This window comes from Schistosoma haematobium, chromosome 7 (assembly GCF_000699445.3).
Source record: "Schistosoma haematobium chromosome 7, whole genome shotgun sequence".
Classification (NCBI taxonomy): Eukaryota; Metazoa; Platyhelminthes; class Trematoda; order Strigeidida; family Schistosomatidae; genus Schistosoma; species Schistosoma haematobium.
In genome coordinates this window covers 9,942,788-9,957,491 of record NC_067202.1, presented here as the reverse complement: position 1 = coordinate 9,957,491, position 14,704 = coordinate 9,942,788, and the positions used below count along the sequence as shown (strand labels likewise).

At 37.7% G+C, this 14,704-nt stretch overlaps 1 protein-coding gene across 2 annotated transcripts in view; it reads left to right on the top strand.

The window, feature by feature from the left end:
* Positions 1 to 14,704, top strand: part of MS3_00009574 (uncharacterized protein) — a 49,450-nt gene that overhangs the window by 18,931 nt on the left and 15,815 nt on the right. For both annotated transcript variants that reach the window (XM_051217953.1, XM_051217952.1), the window contains exons 6-8: positions 5,953 to 6,119; positions 7,913 to 7,959; positions 12,053 to 12,100. In XM_051217953.1, coding sequence (XP_051064387.1) covers positions 5,953 to 6,119; positions 7,913 to 7,959; positions 12,053 to 12,100 — 262 coding nt within the window. The remainder of the gene's footprint in view (positions 1 to 5,952; positions 6,120 to 7,912; positions 7,960 to 12,052; positions 12,101 to 14,704) is intronic.

The window sequence follows — 14,704 nt, the reverse complement described above, 5'->3', positions numbered from 1 at the left end:
CTACGTTTCTATATTTAGAAAACACATATACTTTTCGAATTGGTCCACCAAGGTTTTTGATACCTGTATGATTACGCCACCGGATTGAGCTGTGCTGTTCAGGTTGTAAAGAGCTTGAATAGTGTCTGGTTCTCCTGAATACAGAATGATATAACGGTCAAATAGAAATATTTCTTCCCCTCTATGATACATTTCTACTGTACGATAATGAGACTGGTGACCGATATTATGCTACCATTAGACTAGATGCTGAATTGATGTTTGCCCCCAAATCCCCAGGTACGGCTAAGAGTGGAGAGAGTTCGCTCTCCCTCTCAAAATTCTCTCATATAACCACACAAATAAAGCCACTGCCGGGAAATTTCTACTCACTGCTTTCTCGCCGCGGTGGCGTTGTTTACGGAAGTGAGAGGACAGAAAGTGAATATCTGGAGGCTAAACCGATTTGGTGGGTACGGCGGATCCACCTAAAGAAGTTTGCAAAACCTGATTCCAAGTCAGAGGTGTACACAGGCTTCAGGATCCTGGGAGGTCGAGTGGTGGATGAACTTATTCTTGACTAGTGATTACCATAAGATCGCATCTGACTCAGTTTCACTGCATTGTGGATTAGACCTCTAGGTCAAGGGCTCGGGGAGCGACTTTCTTTACCTTCTTAAACAATTATCGTAAGTACTTAATGACATACAAAATCATTGTATACTCCCTTATCCTTCTATTCCTTACTGTCCCCATTCTATGTTTACTTTTATTTTCCAACTCACGCAATAGCTCACTTGTGGTGAAAATTCTGTCTTGTCTGAATGGTCTCAAGTCACTCACTGGTCATAAGTTGAATGCTGCCACCGATTACAACTTCTCAACCATTCTTTCTTAAACTATGCGTACTTTTCAGACTAGTTTTCTACACTAACGCATGTCGGATAATAGATATGGGGTTGAATCTGTCTTTAAATATCTTATCACCGACGTCGGTTGTCTATCAGAAACCTGTATTCAAGATTCTAGTGAAATACTACACATTTGATCTCCATTTCATAAATCAAGAGACTTGTTTTGTATACGTTTTTCTGGAGACTGTGGGATCTTCGTCCGGTTTTGCTGGCCTTTGTGTCACACTACGCTCCAGAGCAGATGCAGCACTAATAGATTGGATCCCTATTAACAGTCGATTATCTGTTATTAGATCAAAATGGGAAGAACGATGTCTTTCGTAATGTTTGCCTACACCCCGACAGATTGCAACCCAAATACAATCAAGGATCAGTTCTATCACCAGTTAAATGGTCTACTCAAGGAAGCTCGTTCGACAGGTACTGTATTATTAACTGGAAATTCAAATATCCAGATAGGGTGTTTAGGCACAGAGTAGAGCCCTCTAGATGGCCAGTAGGGACTTGTTGGTCACAGGTCAAATAGCAGCGACCGTCTCCTGCAGCTTTGTGGAGACTACAACCTGTTTCTGGTTGGCACTAACAATCGACACAATCATCTCCGTCATGTTGCGTGACGTAATTTCTCCTCAACTCGAGCCTGGACTCAGATTGATTATATCGCGACTAGTTCTTGATGTTGTGGTTGTATATCGGACTGCTGCTCTCTTAAACGCACTTATCTGGACTCTGATCATAACCTCTTTTCTCCAGTCTTATTTTACGTTTCAGTGGCCTGTAAATTCATAGAATTTGTATAAACACATTTTCTGTACCCGAATGTTAAGGCGAGCTAGGTTCGAGACTTGTTATCAACATATCGTAAAGCATAGATGAGCACATGACGTCATGACAGTGACGGATAAAGTTGCTTGTGGCTTCACGAAGCGTCCCGGTTTTAGGCACTGGGTTTTTACAGGCTCCTTACAGCTTGAGGCACGTCGGCCTACGGCTAACCTCTAGTTTAATGATAAACGTAATTCCTTACGTAATTAAATTGTGGAAAATGTGCTTAAGGACCTAGGAGCCTAGTGGTCGGAGTGTGTTATCGAGTTGGAAGCAGCAGCTGCATCTGGCAACTGCCGGAAGCTCTTTCAACTCACCCGAGCCACTGAACTCAAGAAGTCTAGTGTGAGTGAAACAGTTTGTGAAGCTGATAGTACGCTAATCAATAACATCTAACGTCTTGGATGATGGACAAAGTTATTCGAGAAACAGTCCAGGTGGTCTGCTGCCCAGGAGACATCAACCAAACTGTTCTTTCCTTTCTGGCCAGTCTAAACTAATTCACCTAAGGAGGCGGAAGTCCACACGTAACTTCAAGTCCTGGAAGCACTATGAATTGCCAGACTCAGATGATTTACGTCCGACCATTTTTAAGGATGATGGCGAACTTCTGGTTAAGAAACTGGGTTATTTGCAAAGGTTTTGGAACCAGAATATGTCCCAAAATTCTGGAATGGGACAACTGTCGTCCATATCTTTAAAAAAAGGTTTACTTCAACTATGCAACAACTAGTGGGGGATAAGTCTACTTTCGATTTTGGACTCTTATTTATTAGCTTCCGTCATACTTTGTAGATCATTCAAAACCAATGTAAGGTTAATTCACAAACAGCATGGTGGTTTTTGTCCTGATCGAGAATGTGTTGATCATATCTTCACTCTCCGCCAAATTTTAGAACACTGCCATACTTATTGCAGGCCAACAATTCCGGTTTTTCTTGATATCAAGGCCGCTTTCGATTCGTTGGACTGAACTGTCCTCTGGGATTGTCTTTCCAAGAAGGGTGTGCTTAAGAGATTTATTAACATCTTGAGGAAAACGTGCCTGTCCGGGTTGAGGATGTTAAGGAACTCTGTGTTTGATAATTACTATCTCTAAAGGATTTCTGACATTCAGTGGTAATACCATGTTAGTTATGCGGAAGTTCGGCGACGTGTGTTCGTTCACGGTGACGACAACTCAATTAGTATCACCATCTTGAAAGATCGACTTCGGTGGCTTGAACGTGCACTACGATTATCATCCCAGAGAATTCCACATCGTGGATTATTTGCCGTCACTGGAAATGTTTGGAAAAGGCGGAAGAGTGTTCCGTGTATGACAGTGTCGTGGTATAAAGGAAAGCTGTACGGGACTAGCATCTTTGGTCTTTCACGGCTCTAGTTGCGGTCCTGGAGATAATGCGACACTGGTTTGGGATGTTTCCGGATATGGCTCGGAATAGAAGTCAGTGGCGTTTCTGCTATAACTTTCTTTATATATGTAAGAGAAACTTATTTGACTGAAAGAATCCCTTCTGGTTGTATTTTTCTTAACTAAGCTGCTCTCATTGGTATTATTTTTTTTTCACTTCCATCCACTTATTTATTACGCTCACCTTCCTTTCTTTATCCCTTCACAATCTTATTTTCGTATTATGTGGTTCATGTTTATTTTGATCCCTTTTTGTACCAATATTTGTTTTCAAATAGTAATAATAATACTATATATACACAAACTTGACCACCTTATACCAAATACCTGATTCACGATTATAATAGAAAACCCGGTTAATACACCAGACAATACCTTATTCAACGTAATTACAAGCAGTCACTTGATGAGTCCAATGTAGAAACCAGTAATATGAAGGCAATCATATTCAGTAATTAGTGTCTTAGTCCATTGTCAATGGTCATTCCTGTCTTACTTTCATTACTGCACATCACATATTTAAAATGATCCTTTTACAGGGTATATTTATCATTGTAAATTGGAACAACGGTTAAGGCATTCAACTGTAGCCAAGGTATTCGTCCAAACCCAGCTGCACTTACTTGGGTCTGGGGAATCGGTTAGTATTGTTGCCCCTCACACTTAGAGTGGAACTCGAAGCCACAGACATGAATCCATACCGAAATGGATTTCCAAATCCAACACATAAAACAACCAGTGTTTTCTTTTAGCTATTCAGATTATTATTGTTACTTCATTCTACGTTCAGCTGTTTATCATCGCAGGATACAATAAAAAAGCTATAATTAAACAGCTGTCTACTTTTATTTCAGGATACAGGTTTATTCACTCTCTGAGGGATTATAATCCCTTTTACTGAAATAAGTGAGGTAGTGGTGACTTTATGTTATAAAGTATGGGGTTTTCAAACAGTAGGTCATAGGTTCAACCCTTGCTCTACCTACTTCGTTTTCGACAGCAATGTGGCTTGAAGTTGAGTTTGTAAAACTTTACTTCTTATTTGAACCGCATTATTATTAGCATAACAACAGTATTTATTATAAGGTAACTAATGCTATTTTGAGATGGTGGAGAAGATTTGTAGCTCAGGTGGATGATTTTGGTAAAGTTTTGTTCTCTAAGCTGGATGGTTTGGTCGTGGAGCTTTCATCGTTCTTCTGAATGACATCATCAGCACAAACTCCAGACTTCTATCTGAAGTTTGTGCTGATGATGTCGTTCAGAAGAACGATGAAAGCTCCACGACCAAACCATCCAGCTTAGAGAACAAAACTCCACCATAACTATTGCTATGTACGATTACTATGCAATCTATTATTGTTAAAATATATTAACATCACTTTTTGATAGTCACATAGATTGGGATCCTCAAATTAGACTTTATTCTTCATTCAGTTAATCGGTAGGAATAAGAGAAACGTGTGATGAATGCTTTAATTAAGCGTGTTATGTTAGCCGGTACAGTAATGTATTGGGAAATGTCTAACCTTGGGAAAACGAAGACTTGCTATCATCATTCTATTTGGTCATCACCCCTTGGTGTGTACCATTCAGGGGTTGTATAAGCTTCTTGATTGGTGACAACAAAATTATTAGTTAGAGATATTATATGAAACGATGCATAAGTAATTTAAAAAAATTAGTCCCTTTGATAAATTTCGATAATGCAATGAGAAGACGTAGTTTATCAGAATTATGATAAACTACGTCTTCTCATTGCATTATCGAGATGCGTAAGTAACCTAAATAGTTCAGACCCATCTATTTTTTATTGGTTTAGATCATAGATGTAGTATTTAGTCTTAGCCTTTTTTATTTGGGTTATTTATTATTATGATTATCATTATTACTACTTGTTATAATCTCTTTCTTCTTACGGTTGTGACCCAGCTATTCCTATTGCTTAGTATTCTTGGACACCGATTCACTCGACAAGTCCCCAAATCAGAACACGGTTGAACAGGAAGGAGATTATATTCCAAATAACAAGGTTAGATGGAAGCAAGAAGCAAGTCAGAAGCGCAATAGGGAAAACGTCAGTATATTTATAGTTTTTACATAAGAAGATTCCAGAGTATTCTCCAACTATCGACTAGTGCTGATTGGTTAAGAATTAGCCAATCAGCGTGCATCAAAACAATCATGTATTGAGCATGCTTTAATCTAATCTATGTCCCGCTAACACTACTACTGCTATTATTGCTATTACTGTTGCTACTATTACTATTTTTATTATTATTATCGTCATTACTATTATTATTACCGTTATTGTTACTACTATTATTATTGTTGTTACTATCATCATTATTACTGCTACCATTATTGTTATTATTACCATTATTATTGTTATTATTATTATTTCGGGCAACACTTTCTTCATGCTTGTCGATTGATTGGTGCTTAGTGTCGGAAACGAACTGATATGCTTTTATGCTAGATCCTAGGGTATTTCTATCTGAGATTATGGAAGTTAGTAGTATCGTGGTGTGTGCTACTTATATGATGTTGGTTGTGAATGGAAGGTCTGGCAGCAGAGAGACAAGAGGATCGAACAGTGAAGAATGGAAACAGGATGCAATTTGTATGCAAATGCAAGAACAATGAAGTCGGAGTCATTTTGAGACAATTGGCGGACATTTTGCAAATTAGGTATTTACTTTATGATTGCTAGATTTTATTAACAAGTCCTGTAATTTTGTGTTAAATACATCCGATTGTCCCCACCCGTGTTCTATTCACTACAGTATAACTTCCATTTATTTTTACCTTAATTTTCAGGAGAGGATTTTTTATGGGAGTTTGGACAGCGCATTCTAGCATTGGAAACATTTTGGGCTCCTTAGTTGCTGGTGCCTTTGTAGAAATAGCTTGGGGATGGTCATTTGTTATTCCAGGATTAATAATTGGACTTCTCAGCGTACCAATTTATCTGTTTCTTGTACCGTGTAAGTTTACTTTGTTTTTTAACACTCGATTTGAGCCTTTGTGTGATGTGTTTTATTGTTGAAAACTCGCTACGCACTTCGGAAATATCGACACAATAGTGGTGGAAAGGGTTAACTCAGTAAATGCAAATTGATCGGATTGAGTTAACCCAACAACGCTATGCGTCCACAATTCAAAAAGACAAAGTTTGACCTGCGACTGCAGTAAAATACACTTGACGGAGGAATGCTACTGTTGATGTATAGATTTCCTTTTCAGTAATTACTATTTGCATTTAAATATTAACTTAGCGGAATTTATTCTTGGATTATGATTGATATCAGTTCGGAGTAAAAATCTTAGTGATTCCTATATAAATATTTATTCTTGTTGCTGAATCTATTATAATCATATTACCTTTTTAATCATAAATCAATTCGTAACCAAACATTGTGTTGTCGTTGGCTAAAAAAGTGATTTAAGATCGTTTGTATGCTTTGCTTCCATCCTGACCACAACATTAGTAACTGAATTTGTCGAAATTTATCCGGATGCTAAACTGAATGATCATCATATTGAATTCATCAGTATTCTTACTCTTGGTCGCTTTTTATCATTTACATAGGTTTTTGTTTTGTTTTCGTATTATACATTTTTTAAAATCTAGTGGGGTTCAAGGTATGAGTTACATAATCGTGTTTTTGTAAAGCTCTTGTTTTTCTTGAAATTCGGTTTGACATAAATTGGTACTAGCTTCGTAGCAAATTACTTTTTAGGATACTGTTATCTAAATAGATGAACTGTAAACAATCACCAGATCGGTTTGATTTATTCTAATTTTGATGATACGATTTGCGAGTCTGGATAATAGCGAAGTGAATTAGAATATCACAATCTTTATATTTTTGAATTGTGGATATGGTAGATAGGAAAAACCTTGCTTATCACCGGCGACTGATGACTCCACTAACTTTGAGAAATTAACTCCAAGCATCCGTTTTAATCGGTTAACAACGTATGCATTCTATTGTTTATCCCAATGAAGTTTGAATCACTGGATTTAGGGACTCACAATAAACGATGTAAGAAATCACTTAGTACTCCATCTGCTCAGGTGATCACAGTTCTTAACAGGATGCAAGAAAAAGTACGAGTTCTTAAATAGTGTTCATGAATCGTTGTGTAAATTTTATTCCACGTTACTCATATCGTCTTCAAATACTGGCTTGTTAATACACCTCAAAATGACAGTCTTTAAACCAATAGACCGTCTTTGTAGCGGAATTAGGACAAGGAAAATAAGTATAGAATTGGTAGGTTAGCATGTGAGTTACGCTAACTGCTATTAAGTTAGTCATGTAAGATAACTGTGTTATTCACGTGAGGCTAATGCTTTAAATTACACAACACTATACAGTAGCCCTGATTCTGATCAACTTTGTTTATATTGCCGTTCAGGTATTATATTCATTGACGTGTAATCTAATTCCCAGTTAGGTCTCAGTGTTATCTCAAAGAAGACCAGTTAATTTTTGTTTCTCAATTTCATGTCATCGGTAATCGATAAAAACAGTGTTTACGGTTTGTGTAGGCCATATCACTTGTTCATTCCCTATCGACTAGAAAAATAGTTCGAGATTTTGTTCGTTTATTTGTAAGTTGAGTGCCTATTTGCCTATGCTCAGTGGTTAATTACATATACTTTCACTATCGTACAAATTTACCAAGTATAAACTCGTGTACTCGGTGCTATGATCCACAATATCCAAATATTAATCGGAGTCATATCATACATATATTCTTTTATATTTAGATCCTGAATGTGTTGAAGTTCAACTTCCTGTCCAGCATAACGCAAGTGTATGTTTAAGCACTTTAAATATATTTGAAAAATGTCTTTTTTTAAAAAAAATTTTTGAACTTCCAATGTACAGTAACTTGCACTTAACCGTTTAAAGTGATAATAGAAAGTTACAAATGTTTTTTTCATTGTGTATTAAAATGTTCCTAATAGTGTTTCACTAATCATGAAGAGCATTTTATAGTGAATGTAATCCTTTTACTAATTTTAGATCTATTTAGTCGGGTTTGTGGCAAGCCGCGTGTATGTCTGTGTTATAGCCCAAAGCCGCCAATCAGAAGCAGCGAATTACCGATCGGACTAAGGCGTGTAAAACACGTGCGAGCAACCTAGAGTTCTGATTGGTCCTGCTTCCCGCCTAGCCCAGCCAGTTAAGTCCAGAACACAAGTCTAAGCCTCTGCGATATGAATCATGTATTTCAAACATACTCTGTTTATATACCAATCAAGCAGACCACATCGTATCATAAAATAGAAAACAACAGTTGTACAAGATTTGGCCAAATGTGGCTGTGAATGTGGGAGGTATAGATTAATAGACAGGGAATAATTCAAGAATGGAAAATCGTATAATAACAGTTCATATGTTAAAATAAAGCTTATGATAAGAGAGACATGAATATGAAAAGTTAAGTTATTTAACAATTATACTCACAGTATTGGTCCATAAATAGATCCCAAAAAATTACCACTCATTATTCTTATCGGGAGGCAACAGACTTTGAGAGCTAACGATAATAATACCTTGCTCCTTAAACTCAGAGTAGAGTGGCGTTTCAAGCCTTATTGAAAGCTGAGTCATTTAAACAGTTACTCCATTCATCCTGTGAAGGTTTCCTGTTGACTACCTTCAACTACTATCTAAATCTCAATACATAGTGCCCGCAGTGTCGAGTCACCTAGACTGGTGGCCACATTGCAACATGATCGATAGCATTCGATCTGCACTAATAAGGACTAGACAAGCATGACATTGATCACCACCCAGTGATCAATCAATTGTGATTACATCTCAGTCCTACAGGAGGTTAGTCACGGCTCGGATAGCTCAGTGGTAACGTCTCTGACTGTGAAGCTGGGTGACACGAGATCGAATCCGCCAGGGAGCACCAGTTCCCTCAAGATTACAGGTACACCTTGCTGACGAGTGCCAAGTAGCACGAAACCCGGGTCCAGGGTTTCCTATTGACTAACTCCTTAACAGTTTCCCAATTTGATTGTACGTCAATCAGTGTTACTAGTTTTAAGAGATGGTTTGATATTTAGCCCCTAGACGGCCTGGTACGGCCGAGAGTGGGGAAAGTCCGCTCTCCCTCTTGAAATGCTCTCGCATGGCCACGCGTATACAGCCATTGTCAGGGAAATCCTTCTCGCGGCAGGGGTGTTGTTTACGAAATTCAGAGGAAGAAAAGCGAATATCCGGCGCTTTTACTGGGTTGGTAGATATGGAGGATCCACCTATGGGAGTTGGAAAACTTTGATTCCAAACCAGTGGTGCGTCGGGGCTCCAGGATTCTGAGACACCGGATGACTCATTGTTGTTCGCCGGTTACCATTAAACTACCTATCCTAACGTTGTTCCGTTGCCTTGTTGATCAGACCTTTGGATCGATGGCTCCGGGTATATTCCCCTGAGAAAACCACCTGCTTCAGTCTGGGTACCCGGGCATTATCACAGCCCACACACAAATGAAGTGACTTGTGTTGCACATATGTATACGGTGTCTCTTTGTACCAATATTTATGTGTTCAAATAATTCGATATGTAAAACATCATATCCAGGCTAATTCAGTCAGTGCAAACTTGAAACCCCATCAGTTTGGCTACCGTCAATTAAATTTTTAATGTATAATGGAATCAAAATTACCTAGAAAAATATATGGAAATAGTCAAATATGGATCTAATCACTTACGTATTTATTGAATCATTACATAGAGTAAATTTGTACACATAATCACGTTTATATTAAGGACACCACCCTACTTGATCAACGTCGAATCAATTTAAACAGGAAATTAAATGATTTGGTTTTATTTAGGCTGTGGTTTTGCAAACATATTTGCCCTATACTTCGATAGAGTTAATGGTTATATGTAGTAAATCAGTCAGTCAGTCGGCAACAACGTAGAACTTCGCATCATATCATTATGAGTAAAGTTTTCGCATAAGATCATGACAATAATTATCAAAATTATTTGAACTATATTAAGTGTTTTGGATTGTCAATTCGAGCATTTCGATAATGCAATGAGAAGACGAAGCTTATCAGAATTATGTGATATATTTGCGCAATACATTTCGAACAATCTGATCACATATATACTTGTTATGACATTTTTATGTGAAAATTATGAGGTCAACTAGACAGGTTAAAGGTAAGCCGTAACAAAAAAATAATAAAATACACAAAAATGTGATAACCACTCTGGATAATAAATCAGTATTATCAAGGTAGGTTAAGGGTAAGGACAAATATTTTTCGAACGCATGAAAGGGGTTTCAGTTTTCGTATAGCTAAGGCTTCAATAAACCTTAGCATACGTCCTTGAAGGCTTTTGTACAACACTACAAATGCTGACTTGATGTCAACCTTATGACCAGTCTCAATCAAATGTTTCGTAATGGAGGATGATATCTGTCTATCCTGTGACCATTGGAATTCATTTGTTCCTGCAACCATTTTGGCATGTTTTCACCCACCCTTGATTGCAAATCATGATTGCTCCTCCCTATGTACGTGTCCTGCACATACATGTAAATTGATAAACGGAGAGTTAAATTAGCCATCAACCGGACATTTTATGCAGCCCAATTCGTCATTATTGAAAAGACAAGGTGCATGTTTCATCAAAAGCCCAAATAGCACGTAAGCGATTGTGTCACATTCCATGGATGGATAGACACAAAGACTGTATTCATTGAAGTTATATGTAGCAAGACTTCAATGAAAACAGTCTTTGTGTCTATCCATCCATGGAATGTGACACAATCGCTTACGTGCTATTTGGGCTTTTGATGAAACATGCACCTTGTCTTTTCAATAATGACGAATTGGGCTGCATAAAATGTCCGGTTGATGGCTAATTTAACTCTCCGTTTATCAATTTACATGTATGTGCAGGACACGTACATAGGGAGGAGCAATCATGATTTGCAATCAAGGGTGGGTGAACACATACATACCACTGTAATTTTATGTTGGTTAACATATATGGTTTCGATGTTATTATTTTTGTCATAGGGACTAAGATGTTGACTTACCTACGAATTGTTAAATATATTGCATATTTAATGATCTATGGTTATCATTTAGTACCAATAGTTCATGATGCCTGTGAATTATTATTAGCGGGATGTAGATTGGATTAGAGCACGTTCCGTGCGAGATTGTGTTGGGGCACGTTGATTGGCTACTTCTTAACCACTCAGCGGTGGCGAATAGTTGGAGAGAACTCTAAAATCTTATGTAAAAATATAAATATACTAACATTTTTCTTATTGTGATTCTTACTTCCATCCAACCTCGTTATTTTAGATAAAATTATGTTCTTGTTCAACCGTGTTCTGATTTGGGACTTGTCGAGTGAATTAGTGTCCAAGATTACTAAGCAATAAGAGTATCTGGGTCGTAGTAAGAGAATCGATAACCATTATAGCCTCGTTTATTTCGTATGGGTATGGTATTATACGGACTGGAAATATAAACATGCTATCTGTTCCTTCAGTTTTTATTGTGTGTGGGGCTTTTTTAAAAGTCGGGTTTTAATTTGTCCTTTGACCACCTCATATCGATCCGAAATATCGGACGGACGGACGGACTGTCACCTTCTTAACCATGCAGTGATGTTTTAATGATTAGACTGCCTAGCTTTCATCCATCGGGTCACAGATTCGAACTGCATTGCAACTACTGCTTGGGCATTCGGGTAATATTACTATTCTTGACACGACCGTTACTCAAGGTCAGTTGATGAATAAACCTGTATTTGGCAACCGAGTTACAGTTTATCTTGCTAGCGATTTTTTATCAAATTAGTAAATTCTGCTTTTGCGTATCGTATTATCTTGTACTGTTGTGTACATTTTACAGGATTATGGTTCCATTAACCAACAAATCAGAGATGGAAACTCGTTTGAAGTGAGTCTACCTGTTTTGCACTTCGCCTGTAAAAAGCAAACTTGTTTAATCAAGTAAATAACATGCTTAAGCATTCAAAAGTATTTATATATAGGTTATCAAAATTCCGTACTAGAGAATTCTTATTATATTTGACGGCCACATTGTTACTCGTACTCGATGTTCAAAACGACGATTAGGCATATCTATTATTTAAATAAAGAAGGGTCTGTAATGTATCATTAGTAGCCAGGCTAATTCGTGTACATTGGGTTTTGTCTATCAGTCAGTCGGCACCAACGTAGAACTTCGTACGTACGTACGTCAGTTCGAGTTGCCATACCACATTAGTAAAGAGACGCAGTTGTCGATTCAAATCCCATAGTACTAGAGGTAGTAAAAGTATAAGCAGTAGTCGGAAAGATTAGGGTTTGAAGATGTTATTCAATGAGTATAATCCAGTGAAATAAATTTGGATAGAGAGAAAAGAAAGGGAGATGAAGAATTCAGAAGATTAGAATTTGGGAGAACACAAAGAGTGTATGCACCTGCGCCATTGCAAACAATTTTGATCCATGTCACTCAACGTATCTAAACATCGGTTACTATCATCTCGCGGATCCCAACCAGGTAGTTTACACCTACCAACGTGGCTCAGTCCACTTGTCAGTGGCTTCATGGATTTGTGCCATGTTTTGGTCTGGCCGCCCCTAGATTTCTCCCAACCTACACCTACACTATAAAACACCGCATGTCGGTGCAGTCGGTGGTTGGGCATACATAACACATGTTCCAACCATCTCAACTGTCTGTACATTAAAAATTGTCATATTGATTCTTCTTTGCACTCAAATGATTCTATGGCCTACTGTTTACGCTTAGCAATTGCATTCCAATAGGACGAAATTGTTTCATTTCATCTCAATGAGTCACCATCTAACAAATGAGTAGAATCCGATCTTTTTTTATACTAATTTTAGTCGGTTTTTGTATATTGAACTTCGTAGAAGTAAATACTTTACAAGTTTTTTCTTAAATTATATAATGATAGTAGTTTCATATAATCTCTGCAATTCTCAGGATACTACTAAGTGGATCATGACCATTTTTTGTCGATATATATAATAGTCACTTAGCCTTTATTTTACGGCAAAAACAGCATTACTCATTGTTAGGTGGGATTATGTATTACACGTGAAAACAATAACCTTTACTATATATACTGACACAAGTTTTCTAATTTTGTTGTTTTCTTTCTGTCGACTTAGTTTTCATTGTATCAAGCAAATAAATTCACTTTATTTTAAGTATTGTTGCTTAAGTTGGAATTTATTATTGCTTATAGTAGATGCTAGCTTGAGTTTTTAAAACCACAATTACCAATTTATTATCAACATAAAAATAGAATCTTAATTAGCACATCAAATAGAAATGTTTACTTTGCAGCATAATTTGTAAGAGACTGACCTCATAGAACTCGTCAGTCGGTCACCACCCATAAATATGATAACCTCATCCATTCCTAGGAAATAGTCTGAAACTTACCAACACGGCTCAAACCAAATATTGATGACTTCATAAACTGACACCATGTTTTGGTTTGTCCACTCTTCGCTTTCTTCTAATCTAGACCTACACAAGGAAACCGAGCGTTCGTTGTTGATAAGTAATACATGTCTTAACCACCTCAGTTAATTCAGATTCATAATCTTAGCAAACGATTTACTATCTTTGCCGACAAAACTCGAGGGTAAAGAGGGTCTTCGTCATCACAACGTAAAACCTGACAGTTATGTATGTGGGTTCAAGGTGCCATACCCCATAAGCACAGAGAGATGAAATTATCGAGGTAAATCCCAGAATATTAGAGGTAATAATAGTATGAATAGTGATAGAAAAGATTAGACATCAAAGATACCATTCGAGAAAATATAAATTAGTGAAACAAAAAAGTTATAGAGAATTCAAAAGCTCAGGATTTCAGGGACGATAAAGGGTGAGTGCACTTACAACACGGTAAACGATTTTGAGTCGTGTCATTCAATGATTCCTTCGTACTTGATTGTCCGAATTCCAGATATAGTACGTTTACTTGTGCTCATCTAATTGTACCTGTCCCAAATTGCACTATTTCGGGAATTCCTAGTTAGTAAATTAATTCGAATACTTCTAATCATCACAGCCTGGTAATGCCCTTGGGACATATGCTTCCGACCAATTTATTTATTTTAACACATAGATATTGGTACAAGGAGGCACCAAATACATATGTGCAACACAATCTCATTTGATATGTGTGAAGGCTGTGATACTACTCGGGTGCCCAAACCGAAGCAGGTGGTTTTCTTAGCGGGCCACACTCGGAGCCTTCGGCCTGAAGGTCTGATCCATAAGACAGTGGAGCATCGTGAGGAGATGCAGTCCCATGGGAGCCGGTGACCAACCTTAGGTTCATATGCCACTTGTTCCTTCAGGATACTGGAGCCCATGTGCACCATTGGTTTGGAATGAGGGTTTTCCAACTCCCCTAGGTGGACTCACCGTGTCCACCGGCCCGGCTAAAGCGCCGGACATTCACTTTTTGTCCTCTTGATTTCGTAAACAACAGTAATGTCACGAGAATGC